Source organism: Polyodon spathula, chromosome 11 (genome assembly GCF_017654505.1).
Source record: "Polyodon spathula isolate WHYD16114869_AA chromosome 11, ASM1765450v1, whole genome shotgun sequence".
In the NCBI taxonomy this organism is placed as follows: domain Eukaryota; kingdom Metazoa; phylum Chordata; class Actinopteri; order Acipenseriformes; family Polyodontidae; genus Polyodon; species Polyodon spathula.
Genome location: NC_054544.1, coordinates 34026177 through 34040087, shown reverse-complemented (window position 1 = coordinate 34040087; position 13911 = coordinate 34026177). Strand labels below are relative to the sequence as shown.

Below are 13911 nucleotides of genomic sequence, written 5' to 3'. Positions count from 1 at the left end.
GTCCCATTCCCATACATCCAGACACAGGGTTGTCCCTGCAGAGAGGAAACAAAACAAGACCATATTGCGTCTAAGGTTATTCACAGATTACTTGTACCAATGCCGTCCTTTACATCATCCAGTTCCATCCCTGACTAAACAATCTGGAGTCTACATGATATAATCAAAAGCAGGTGGTCATCAAGAGACTGATCTGTCACCTATTAGGATTAAGAGAGGGCAGCAACGTGTTGAAGATGTCCATACCTGCATCAGTCTTGTAGTTGTCCAGCTTGTTGCAGCTGTAGAGCGCCAAGCCTCACTGTGCGAGGGGATGGAACATGCTGATGGGGAGCCCATACTTGAGAGAAACCAGACTCTTCAAGCTGGAAACAGTCTTTGTGAACAGGAATATGCGCCCAGTGATGGGGATAGTCTCTCTCCTAACAGCATTGTACACATGGAGGACTGGCTTATCTTCTTCCTGTAATAGAAGCATACATTTACTTAATGTTTCACCTGCAATGTAATAGAGATGCAACCCACTGATCCAGAGTAAAGCTTCAGTTAATGACTCTTTACTTACATGCATAGCACAGGACAGACTTGTACATTTTGCAAAGCCCTGTTCAGGCTAAATTAATTAATACCAAGAGTGTAACATATAGTACAGTGTAGTGTGGAAAGACAAAACAAAAAAAACACAAATAATCATTAAGGAATATATTTTGGAAAGTGATCATCAGTTCCACTTTGAAAAATGTAATGTTTTTTCAGATAAATGTTCTAGGATTGTACAATGAGCAGCACATGGGTTTAAACAGAGATGAAGTCACACTACTGTTCACAAGAACACATTCCAGCTTCATCCCTGAACAACCATTTGTATTCTCACATTCGTACTGTCAACAAACATATGAGCTGAATATTAAACACCCTGCAGGAAGGGATACTAGTTTTAACATTGTCTGGGAGCTGAGATTAATTTTTAAAAAAAAAATTTAATTTTTGCTGCACTCTCCTCAGTTTTGGCAACACATTTCTATGATGCTAGTAGTTATTAAACACCATAAACCAAGTTGTCTATTCTACTATCTTTAGGCTCGCATTATGACCATATATTATAACTGGACAGACAGCAGATTGTGTTCATTTTACAGAACATGAATACCTTTTTCTATACCATTCTATACCATGTTGTGACAAGCTGGCGAGTGGATAGAGGCCCAGAGACAGACTGCAGTTCAAAAAATATATACTTCTATTATAAATTAACACAAAATAAAAGTGCACAAGGGCAAAATAACAGATATTTAAACACAAATAAAGCAAAAACCAAAACTCACAAAAATAAAAGGTTTCCAGGCTAGGCAATGCCTTCACTGGATTTAGACAATTTCAAAACCACAAACACCAACCTGCTTCCTCAGCTCTCTCCTCTTAATGGAAGCAGAGGCCTCCTTTTATATCAGGTGGCTGGGTGCTGATTGATCGTTAATTAAGTTAATCATCTAATCAACTAATCAACCCCAGCCACCTGAACACAATCAACCCAGGCAGGTAGGTGGTTTTAACCCCATCCCTGCCAATCTATATAGGATTGAGCTCTGCTCTGCCACACTTGTATTATCAGCAAGCATTCCCCGCTGCATGATTGGATGAGAGGTAAGCAGGTGGTAGAGTGGTTCAGCCAGTGCAGAGAAAGGGGTGAGTGGGTGGGGGAGTCTGCAATCTGCAAAGATGAGATGCTATAATGATGCACAAGGGATTCACTGAGCACAGACTGACAGCCACACTGAAGTAAACAGTTACTAATCTGTGCTGGTTTGCTTACATCGGCTAACAGGGTAAGCAAATGTCCCCACCCTTTCATAATGACGTGGATAAGCAGTTTAAACAGGCATGTGCAAACTTGCCTGTGCAGTCTACAGAGTAAACATGGGATACACATGTCAACAAGATGTTTTGAATTCTCTCATCATGGTATGCGTTTGTACACCGTGAAAGCCTGGTTGCTATTAGCTGTGGCCTTTTAGAAATGAAATGCATACCTGCCTACTTCTAATATAGTATAAGGCACAAACCCCAGCTTAAATCTGACTTGATATATCACTGTTGCTTATGCCACACTGTGAATGCCGGAACGTAATGCTAAGCTAAAGCACTCTAACTTTAATTGGTCAACCTGTAGGGCAGTGGTGGTCCTTTCCAATCCAGGACCTTGTTCCAACCCGGCCCCTTCAATTAAACAGTTGACGCTGTGAATTGACAGCATGCATCAGAGATTGCCCTGACACCTGCTCCACATCGCCTTGGGAACACATGCCCTGCCAATACTTCGCCTCTATATTTTATTGCCTGCTTGTTTTGGGCTATGAACTATCAAATCCTATTTCATTAGTGATGCTGAACTGTATTGAAGCCCAGACCTCCAGAGAAGAATGAATGTAACACATGACTGTTTTTCTTATTTCTCCTCCAGTGGTGTGTTGTGGAAAGGGTTAACGAGCACACAGCTGGGTTCTGATGTTGGGAGGGGTGTAAATGGTTTATTTCAAACTCGGCTTGCTGGGTGGTTGTTGGTTTCTTTAGCAACACAGAAATCAAAACTTGCAATGATTTGAAATCTGCGTTTGCGCTGCGAGGGTACACAAGGTAAGGATGTATAGAGCAGAGTGTGCATTATTACTGGAAAGCAGATGACATACAGGTAGTGGACAAAAAAAAATTGAATCACCTGGTAAATGAGGGACACCAAGTATATTGAAAGCAAGGGCTTCCACACAGGTGTGGCTCATGCATTAATTGAGCAAATAACATCCCACCATGCTTAGGGTCAGGTATAAAAATGCTGGACAGGCCTGGTTGCCTGTAATTATGGTTACCATAACTGCAAGAGGAGACCTCAGTGACTTTGAAAGAGGGTGATGGTTGGGGCACGTTTGGCAAGAGCTTCAGTGACCAAAAGAGCTCAACTTGCTGATGTTTCACGAGCAATGGTCTCTAAGGTGATATTGGCATGCGACTCCGAGGGAAAGACATCATCAGCAAAGGGCAACAGTGGGCGGAAGTGCATACTCCAGGATTGTGATAGCCATGCATTAATTTGAAGTGACAGGAAAAACAGGCGAGCAACTGCAGATCAACTGACTGCAAATTTCAACCTGGGGTGCGAGCAGCCAGTTTTATCAAAATCGGTCTGCCGAGAACTCCACAGAGCGGGATACCATAGTTGGGTTGCAGTGCACAAACCGCTCATCACACCTGGCAATGCACATTTGCAAGTCCAGTGGTGCAAAGAGCACAGGCAATGGGCTACCGAGCAGTGGAGAAATGTGATATGGCCAGATTAATCATCCTTCACCATGTTCTCAACAAATGGATGAGTGCATGTGTGGTGCCACCCCAAAGAACTCTACATCCTTGAGTGCTTGGTTCCAACAGTGAAGGGTTCTGGTGGTTCCGTAATGTTGTGGGGTGCATTTTCCTGGCATGGTTTGGGTGCACTCATTCCCTTAGAAGGCGAGGTCAATGCTAATCGCTATTTAATAGTACTGATCGATCATCTTCACCCCATGTTGCAACTTTTTTTCCTGCTGGGGGGGGGGGGGGGGGGAGGGGGAGGGATGTCTTCCAGGATGACAATGCCCCCATCCACAGAGCATGTGTGGTTGCCCACTGGTTTGATGAGCATGACACTGATGTTATCCATATGTCATGGCCTTCTTAGTCAGATCTGAACCCAATCAGGCATTTATGGGATATTCTGGAACGACTCCTGAGACAGCGTTTTCCTCCTCCATCAACTAGGTGTGAGTTGATTGACTTTCTCGTGGAAGAATGGTGCCGCACGTTTGGGATGACTCGCTTAAGGTCTCTCCAAGAACATCTTGTAGATACGGTGCCACGTGTGACCGGTATGCCACCGGAGTGTACCACCCGGGTGTGGGATAATTCACCCTGAAATGTTACCACAAAGTTAAAAAAACAGTGATTTTTTGTCCACATACTCCACACACAAATTTAAATTTGGTCTGTACCCCCAAGAATGGGTTCTTATTCTCCCGTCTGTTACTGATATATATATATTATATATATATATAATATATATATATATAATATTATATATATATATATATATACAATATATGTATATATAATATATATAATATATATGTGTATATGTGTGTGTATATACACACACACACATATATATATATATATATATATATATATATATATATATATATATATATATATATATATATATATATATATATATATATATACACACACACAGTGGCTTGCGAAAGTATTGACCCCTTTTGGCATTTTTCCTATTTTGTTGCCTTATAGCCTGGAATTAAAATGGATTTTATTTGGATTTCATGTAATGGAGATACACAAAATGTGTATTTTCAAAAAATTATAAAAAATAAATAACGGAAAAGTGGTGTGTGCATATGTATTCACCCCCTTTGCTATTAAGCCTCTAAATAAGATCTGGTGCAACCAATTACCTTCAGAAGTCACATAATTAGTTAAATAAAGTCCACCTGTGTGCAATCTAAGTGTCACATGATCTGTCACATGAGCTCAGTATATGTACACCTGTTCTGAAAGGCCCCAGAGTCTGCAACACCACTAAGCAAGGGGCACCACCAAGCAAGCGGCACCATGAAGACCAAGGAGCTCTCCAAACAGATCAGGGTTGGGTTATAAAAAAATATCCGAAACTTTGAACATCCCACGGAGCACCATTAAAGCCATATTAAAAAATGGAAAGAATATGGCACCACAACAAACCTGGCAAGAGAGGGCCACCCACCAAAACTCACGGACCAGGCAAGGAGGGCATTAATCAAAGAGGCAACAAAGAGACCAAAGATAACTCTAAAGGAGCTGCAAAGCTCCACAGCGGAGATTGGAGTATCTGTCCATAGGACCACTTTAAACCGTACACTCCACAGAGCTGGGCTTTATGGAAGTCATTGCTTAAAGAAAAAAATAAGCAAACATGTTTGGTGTTCGCCAAAAGGCATGTGAGAGACTCCCCAAACATATGGAAGAAGGTACTCTGGTCAGATGAGACTAAAATTGAGCTTTTTGGCCATCAAGGAAAACGCTATGTCTGGCGCAAACCCAACACCTCTCATCACCCCGAGAACACCATCCCCACAGTGAAGCATGGTGGTGGCAGCATCATGCTGTGGGGATGTTTTTCATCGGCAGGGACTGGGAAACTGGTCAGAATTGAAGGAATGATGGATGGCGCTAAATACAGGGAAATTCTTGAGGGAAACCTGTTTCAGTCTTCCAGAGATTTGAGAGTGGGACGGAGGTTCACCTTCCAGCAGGACAATGACCCTAAGCATACTGCTAAAGCAACACTCGAGTGGTTTAAAGGGAAACATTTAAATGTCTTGGAATGGCCTAGTCAAAGCCCAGACCTCAATCCAATTGAGAATCTGTGGTATGACTTAAAGATTGCTGTACACCAACGGAACCCATCCAACTTGAAGGAACTGGAGCAGTTTTGCCTTGAAGAATGGGCAAAAATCCCAGTGGCTAGATGTGCCAAGCTTATAGATACATACCCCAAGAGACTTGCACCTGTAATTGCTTCAAAAGGTGGATCTACAAAGTATTGACTTTGGGGGGGTGAATACTTATGCACGCTCAAGTTTTCTGTTTTTTTGTCTTATTTCTTGTTTGTTTCACAATAAAAAATGTTTTGCATCTTCAAAGTGGTAGGCATGTTGTGTAAATCAAATGATACAAACCCCCAAAAAATCCATTTTAATTCCAGGTTGTAAGGCAACAAAATAGGAAAAATGCCAAGGGGGGTCAATACTTTCACAAGCCACTATATTATATATATATATATATATATATATATATATATATATATATATATATATATATATATATATATATATATATATATATATATATATATATATATATATATATATATATATATATATATATATATAAAACTTCACTAGAGGGAACTAAAACAGAAGTTGAACTACAGTATTTAAATGATAGAGTGGTACCAGTAGCTTCATCCCTGAACTATTTTTTCTCAAGGTGGAACAATCCAAGATAACCAACCAGTGCATTAAACACAAGTCATTTACCTCAGCGTGATGCAATAAGTGGCAACTTTCTGGCAACACCTACAGCCATCTCATTGCAACCAAAAAAAAAAACATCTTGATTTGAACATTTGTGAAAAATGTGTTGCCATAATAAAATTGCTTTGTGTTACACAGCCTATGTGTTTTATCACTTTGTCCCAACATACCATTCTTCCAACAATGAAAATGATAATGTTAAAGAAATGCTAACCAAGGCTTGAATATTAATTATTTGTATTTTGTATCTATTTAAACAGGAAATACAGAAACAGAGATAAAAAAAGTTTTATTAGCTCAGTGGAAAACACAAATTTACAGCTACTACATGAGGCACAGTAATAGGCCTAGAATTTAAACAGACTATATTAAAAAATGCTATTTGCGTTAATTTCAGGGTCTGTTTTTGAGTGAGTGAGGGTGAGGATACCCTCCATAATGCTGCCGTAAATCATGTTTATCAGCTGTAAAGTCTGATTTTACCGGTCGTTAAAAATACAACGTATGTAAAGAATGGTGATCTACACCCGCTATCAAATTTATACTTTGCCATCAGTAATCCACTAAAATGAAGAAAAGAGCATGGAATTGTTGACTAAGGTGACCATATGGCTTTGTGTTCAGAGGGACAGTCTGGGACAAGTCAGGCTTTTCAACTCGCAACCCAATGCATTCTAGTAGGTTTTACCTGTCTCGGGTACTATTCTTACCTTTAGGAGAAGCAGGACTACGCGCTTACCAGAATGCATTGTGTTGTGAGTTGAAAAGCCTGAACTATCCCAAACTGTCCTACTGAACGCAGAGCCATATGGTCACCTTATTGCTGACCCTCCAAAAACTTTACACCTCTTTTTTACAACGTGCAAACCATTGTAGACGTGAGTAACTGAGAGCTGTATAAAAGCACACACCTGCAGAGGCCTGTCATTGGCTTCAGGATGGCTGCTGTGGCACACTTTCTGATGCGGCGACACTTGAATCTTATTGAGCCAGGCAGGAACACTTTCGGAGGAGAAGGGCAAGATGAAGAAGGCCCTGCATATTCAATCCAAGGGTGTGGTGCTAAAGCATTATCACCCCACTGTGCAGGCCATCCTAGACCCAATAGCTGAATTGAGGGATGAGCTAGGCCCCAGCGTCAATCTAGGGATCACTATCCCTGCACATGTGAAGTGTTGTGTTCTCTACACTACTTAGCCTCTGGTTCCTTCAGACCACAGTTGGAATGTCTTGAGGGATAGCCCAATCAACCTTTTCAGTTAAAGGCAAATTTCTGGATGTCATGCTAAAGGACAGGCCAATACATATCATTTCCTAAGGACACTAGCATAACAGATGCTGGCTGAGGCTTTCCAAACAACTGAGTGACCTCAGCCGTAAGGACTCTCAGTGCCTTCTCAGAAAACGTTTATTTTCTTTGCTGCTAAATAGACCACTGCACCTATTGTCATAATAATCATAATTGAGGATCGTTATTTGTGTGTGTTGAGTAATTTGCATTGCTCTTAAGTTTACATAGGGTGCAGTGCAAAATAATTACATCACTCCCAGTAATAAGTGTGTTGTGTTATAGGATGAACACCAGGGGGTCCCAATGAGCATGCAGTATGCATTGCAAGTAAGGTTGCCACCTGGCCCCATAATTCTGGAACAGTGAGAGACAAAACAGGATTTTGAAGTTGCCTTTAAACTGAAGGAAATCAACACGTGAATTGAGCCCTAAACCTTTGCTAAATTGATTCTGGTGATTAATTATCTTGAGGCAGCATGACAATACAATAATAGCTTTTAACAAATGAAATAAATAAATAAATACATAATCAATATTTATTTATTTTATTAATAGTTTTAAATATATATATTTTAAAGTTTCTTTATAGTTTCTAATAGTATATCACCTTCTCCCACTGAAATCATTAATACTGAGCAGCTGTTCACTGTTCCTGACACCAGACAACGTGAACACTGGATCAGTGTTGTTATTTAATTGGGAGGGTCAATGTAAATTAGGGCTATATATTACTAATTAATAAGATATAAATAGCATATTTTAAATATTGAGAACTGAAATATAATTTTGTACAAAATAAAAATAAATATCTTGAATAAACCTACACACGTTTATTCAAGATGCTTTTTTTTTATTTTGTAAGATTTGTATTATCACAATGATTCGGATAATTAAGAAGCAGTATAAATTAAGCAAGTGCTTAGTGCTCAATTCACGTGTTTAGTGCTTTCAGTTTAAGGGCAACTTAAAAACCCTGTCCCATCCCAAAGTGTTCCGGAATTATGGAGCCAGGTGGCAACCCTAATTGCAAGTTGTTTATGACCATAGTTAAAAGCCCGATCAACTATTTAAGTATTTAACAACAACACACCGTATAGACTGGAATTAGATTTGGATATGAGGGTTATTCAACACTCCCGAAATACCATCACATGGCTTTACAGGTCTTAAATAATTGATTATAGCTGTGTTCCCATTATCCGTACCAGTGCATCTGCAGGTTGGGTTCAATGCGTAACAGAAAATAAAATAAAAATAAAAAAGATTTAAATTTTATAACGCTTAAACAAACGTCTGGCATTTCTCACAATTAGAAATTATATGCATTTTAAATCACTCACATTGCAAGCATGTCTCACTGAGACTTTACTAAGTAACCCTGCATGTTTATTCCAGTGCAATCTTTCTCAAGCACAAAAACGACCTCGCTACGTTTGGTGTCTGGATCCGTTTGCCTGGTGTATGTAGCGGCTTTAAAAGCAGGTTGATAGAGGGGTTTCTAATCACGTCCTCAGGAGGGACCGGCAACCCCCACTCCCCTCTGTCCCTAACACTGCAACTGCTGGTTTGTTTGGCAGCGCTGACCACCAATCCGCATTCCAGTTTCTGCGGGACCTTAGACGGTGGATAGAGGGCGTGTGTGTGATCGTTGTTGACATTCTGCTGTCGCTTCATAGCAGGAAGGGTATGGAGACCCGAGCCAGATGTAATTCTGGGACGTGTAAATAGAGTGTACATAATTGTAAGGAAAAAATATCGCTGTAACAAAGGTAAGAAGAAACGCGATGGACTGCCAAACATTTATTTGGATTAAATACTTTTGTTGTTACGGTTAAACAAACAGACAACAATAAGGCCTTGCAGAAAAGTGCAGCGAGGCTGCAGAATTTTTGCCAATGTTATTTTATTTAGTCGACGGATGCAATTACATATTATTCTATTTTGTTTGTTTATGCGCAATATATTGACAGTGTATACAGAATCGAGTCGGTACCGAACCGATCAATACTGGATCTTTATTAACTACTGCCGTGTAAAAATAAATAAATAAATAAATACATATTAATATAAGGACTCCCAAAGATAACATCGAGTCACTATGGATAATATATCCCCAGGGAAACATTTCCTTTTTTATTAATCTACAGTGCTTTGTACCTCACACGTGAGCAAAATACATAACATATTGCAACGCAGCGCAGCCACCCTTGCTACCCACAAGCATTATGACAGATATTTTCATACACACGTGCTGTGCTCTATAGACAGAATGACAGTCTTCGAATTTTTTATTTTTTATTTTTGGGGGGACGGACAATACAATATTTTGCAGGGCTTATCATAGAAGCAAAGCAGTCTGACTAAATTGTCTGCAGGGGGGCTTGGCTTTCCTCGTTCCTCCTATCTCGCAAGTGTCTGCAAGGCTTATTTATATTGACATTTGACCAAGAGCCTGTTGCCAGGTCATAAAACCCAGCTAGGAAATCGTAAAACTCTGTCTAATAAAGTGTTGACTCTCAGTCACTGACTGACTGTCTAGACACATTCAGAGCTAGGGTTATTAAAACAAATTGAGCAAATACACGTTTAAAATGTGTTTATTAATGAGTGGATACATACTGTCATAGATACAGTGTGGTGTATTGTTGACCCTGTGGTTTCTTTTATCCATTCAAGACTGTTTTGTAATATCCAATGCTTTTAAAACCAAGCTCTTTAGTATAACGGCATTCCCACAAGTCCCTTTTATTAAAGTTTACCAGAATTTGGGTGGGTTCTGGCATCATATTCTTCTGCAAGATTAGAACAGCTGATTGGTGCTTATGGACAACCAAATAGGGCAAGGCGAATTTTTCTTCTCCCTACCCAATGAATTAACTTCCTTTGCAGCAGGTAAACGGCACCACCTGCACCCTCTCAATTTCTATTCTGCACAGTAGAACAGCGGAGGGGATCAGGTGGGCGCAGCTTCATAGAAATCAAACTTGACAGTAGGGGGCGCTAAAACGGAGGAGTACTATTCCCCAGCCCATTTATCTCCCAACCTACAGAAAATCAAAAGCCAATTCAGTGCCCTTTGTGGACCTCTGGACCTATTAATCATCAACAGAATTCAGAGTAGTCTCGCATGACTCGCTGGAGATCTACAAAAGTGAGCATTATATAGTTCTTTACAGGTTCAGCACCCAAATCGCTGTTCAATTTCAGATTGTATGTGTAATTTGTTGATGCATTTCAGCTGGTGGCTTTGTACCATATTTACTGTATAAAGGATGACTTAATTTATTTACTATATTTTCAACATGGCTGTTTTTATAAATATTTATCTTGATGCCATCCTATCTTTTTTATCTTTCTAACTTGGCTGTTCTCAATAAGATACATTCCAAAATGTCACACAAATGAGTTTTATTTAGTGTTAAGGCTTGTTCTGGCACAGTTCACATGGTATCGTTTACAGGGAGAGTCTGTTAATGGTTTGTGACATGCCCCTGCTTTCTTGAATCATGAATTTCAGAGCACTAAGCTTTGAAGTTTGGTAAAACTGGAACTGCAGTTTACAATCATTTCCATCTAAGTCCCCCATCAGCCATGTGGAGCTTGCTGGCTAATACAAAAAAAAAATACTATATTATTAAAAATAAATCCACTTAATCCCATTATTTCCAGTTAAGGAGCTTTTTATTTCGCACAGTGTGGTCATGAATTGAGCTTTTAAAGGACATGTTTTTTTGAAAATGTTGTGCCCCTTCATGCTGGTGAGGTGTTTTTGTTTTTTCCTGGTGTAGTGTTTTGTTCAGGAAAGTTCTGATTGCATTAAACGTTTTTTTTGCTGCAGCTGTTATGAAGGTGCAGTGGTTTAAAAAAAAAATAAAAAAAAGTATAAAAAATTATGAAACAGTGATAATCTTTAAGTGGTCTGCAGACTAAAGCTCTGTTGTGGAGTTTTGGAAGTTGTTTGCTGCCAATAGAACAATAGGTTTGTGATTCAGCACGATGATGTATTTATCACTGTTGCTGACCTACAGACTTGCAGACCTACTGCAGAATGGAACTTGGTGCCTGAAATTGTTTAATACAGTCCACGATTGAACTGATGTCTCAGTGTTATCAGAAACTAGGGTATTTTACAATACCATGCACAATGCAGTTTGTATTATAAATTATATAATGATAAAACTGGGACTGCTTGCTTTTATTGCAGTACAACATTTCACTGATTGAATATCCCTTCACAACAGTCCATTTATATTTAATGTCATTAACTTCATCCTGGGCCAACTATTATATTATACAGTTCTGGCAACAGGATCATGTCAACATTCATCTACAGGAGGCTTGGTGGTCCAGTGGTTAAAGAAAGGAGCTATTTACCAGGGGGTTCCAGGTTCAGTCCCACCCATTGACTCACTGTGTGACCCTGAGCAAGTCACTTAACCTCCATGTTCTCTGTCCTTTGGATGAGACATAAAACCAAGGTCCTATTGTAAGTGACTGCAGCAGCAGCTGTGATTTGTAGTTCACACCCAAGTCTCTAAGATTCTTTGGATAAAAGCATCTGCTAAATGACTAAATAATAATAATCTTGGGTTTTGTGTGACTTTTTCTCAAACCCAGTATCAATAATTCTTTTTGTTTCCAGTGACAGGTGCTCCATGAAGAATGAAAGATGCTTCTGTCCCTGGGAATGCTGATGTTATCTGCCACACAGATCTACACCATCTTTACAGTGCAGCTGTTTGCCTTCTTGAACCTTCTGCCTGTGGATGCAGACATTGGAGCAGTGAGTTTCATGCTTGACATGCACAGTGTCACTCCGTATCTGTGCCCTCAATGGCACATTCACAAGTGGGTTCGTTGGGCAGTTGATTTCTAACTGAGCACAAGTCAGTTTAGTTTGAAGGCATGTATATATGAATGCTCCAGGCAGTCTCTGTCGCCTTCAGAGTTTGTTTGAATTGCACAGCTTGTTCACATTGCGTTTGGTTGATTTCTTTCAGTGCCAGTTCAGAGGAAAGTGGAAGCGAACCAGCAACTGTTCACTGAGTTCTTGTACACTGAAGTGTGACATGAATTTTAAAAGGATGGAACAAGGCACCTAATGCTGTCTTTATACCAGCAAACATTTACTAAACCAAAAATATCTCTACAGTGTGATTATAACATTCTTCTCATGTCTGAAATGGCAGTCTTGTTAGAAAGGTGTTACAAATTACATCTGTATAACAAGAACTGTCTTTCTTTTTTGTTATCAGAAACTACTGGTAAAACTGGAAAGTGTTGTGTGTATGGTTGTGAAAGTTATTTTAAAACTATTTTTTGTGTTGCAGTACTCTGCTGATAACAAGACCCAAACCTTTAATGATTTACCAGCCAGGTTTGGTTACAGACTTCCCAGTGAGGGATTAAAGGTAAGAATGTTCAGTGTGCACAAATACATGATTTAAATAGAGAAACATGGGCCCTGTTCTGCGTGGAAGATTTGGTCACTTGTGCCACAAGTATACAAGCAGTCAGAGCGTACTACGTAAACAAGCCAATAACTAAGAATACACACAATTGTTACATTTGTGTGTGTGTTTACTTTTGCTTAGTATCTTTACTGCAACAGTAATCTAATGTATGTGGCTGAGAACATGCACACATGTTCTGTCTAAATCAACCAAGGTAACTTTGTGTCTTCCTTTTAACAAAAAATTTGCTCTGTAGATTTTTTTTGTTGTTGTTATGTTTGCTGTAACATATAAGACTGGTCCCTGGTCATTATTCCAATTTGCTTTAACTATGATTCATTTGATAACTGTATAGAATGGTAATATACATATAGTAGTTGAGCAGACTACTGTAAGTAGGCTAATGGGTCACCATGAACAGACAGGACAGGTTTGATGTGTTGAGATCAGTTTTTTAGGTGTTTTAAATAGTTGTGATCATTCCTTAATTGCTTTAAGAAGTGGTGGGGGGGGGGGGGGTCTTAAGTGAAGATTGTTCTTCAAAGTTAAATAAAACCTTCCAACTGATCTTCCACTGTCAAATCTGTCTGGCCAACGTTTATACAGGGAGATATGTGGTGCTGTCCAAGCAACTGGTTCCTTGCATATCTACTTTTTAAAGCTCTTTTAAATGTATTGCTGAACCACACATTGTAAAAAATATATAGTATTTTAAATGATTTATTCTATGTGTACTGTATTAATAAAAGGCTTTAATACAAAGATTAATAATAGAAAAACAAGAGAGCTGTGTTGAATTGGTAAAATCCCCAGCTTCTGATCTTGCAGTCCTCTTGTGTAGTTTCAAGTGGTGTATCTGGTTGGCCAGTCAGTTTGTAAAGTGTGTGCACTGTAACTTTGAGCTTCTGCTATGTGTTTTCAATAAGAACATATTTCTGTTGTCTTTTCATTTCTATGAGGGGAAAATGACTTCAAATCACAGACTTCCTTAATGGTTTAAAAAATAAAGTAAGTTCAAATAGATTATAATTAATAGTGTGACTACACA

General features: G+C 39.2%; 1 protein-coding gene across 1 annotated transcript in view; it reads left to right on the top strand.

The window, feature by feature from the left end:
• The first annotated feature begins 9061 nt into the window (after nucleotides 1–9061).
• The window catches only part of LOC121322811 (E3 ubiquitin-protein ligase RNF13-like), a 30964-nt gene continuing 26114 nt past the window's right edge, over nucleotides 9062–13911 (top strand). Inside the window, exons 1-3 of the mRNA XM_041263119.1 lie at nucleotides 9062–9179; nucleotides 12053–12193; nucleotides 12741–12821. Of these exons, the coding sequence (XP_041119053.1) occupies nucleotides 12080–12193; nucleotides 12741–12821 (195 nt within the window). The 5' untranslated portion in view covers nucleotides 9062–9179; nucleotides 12053–12079. The remainder of the gene's footprint in view (nucleotides 9180–12052; nucleotides 12194–12740; nucleotides 12822–13911) is intronic.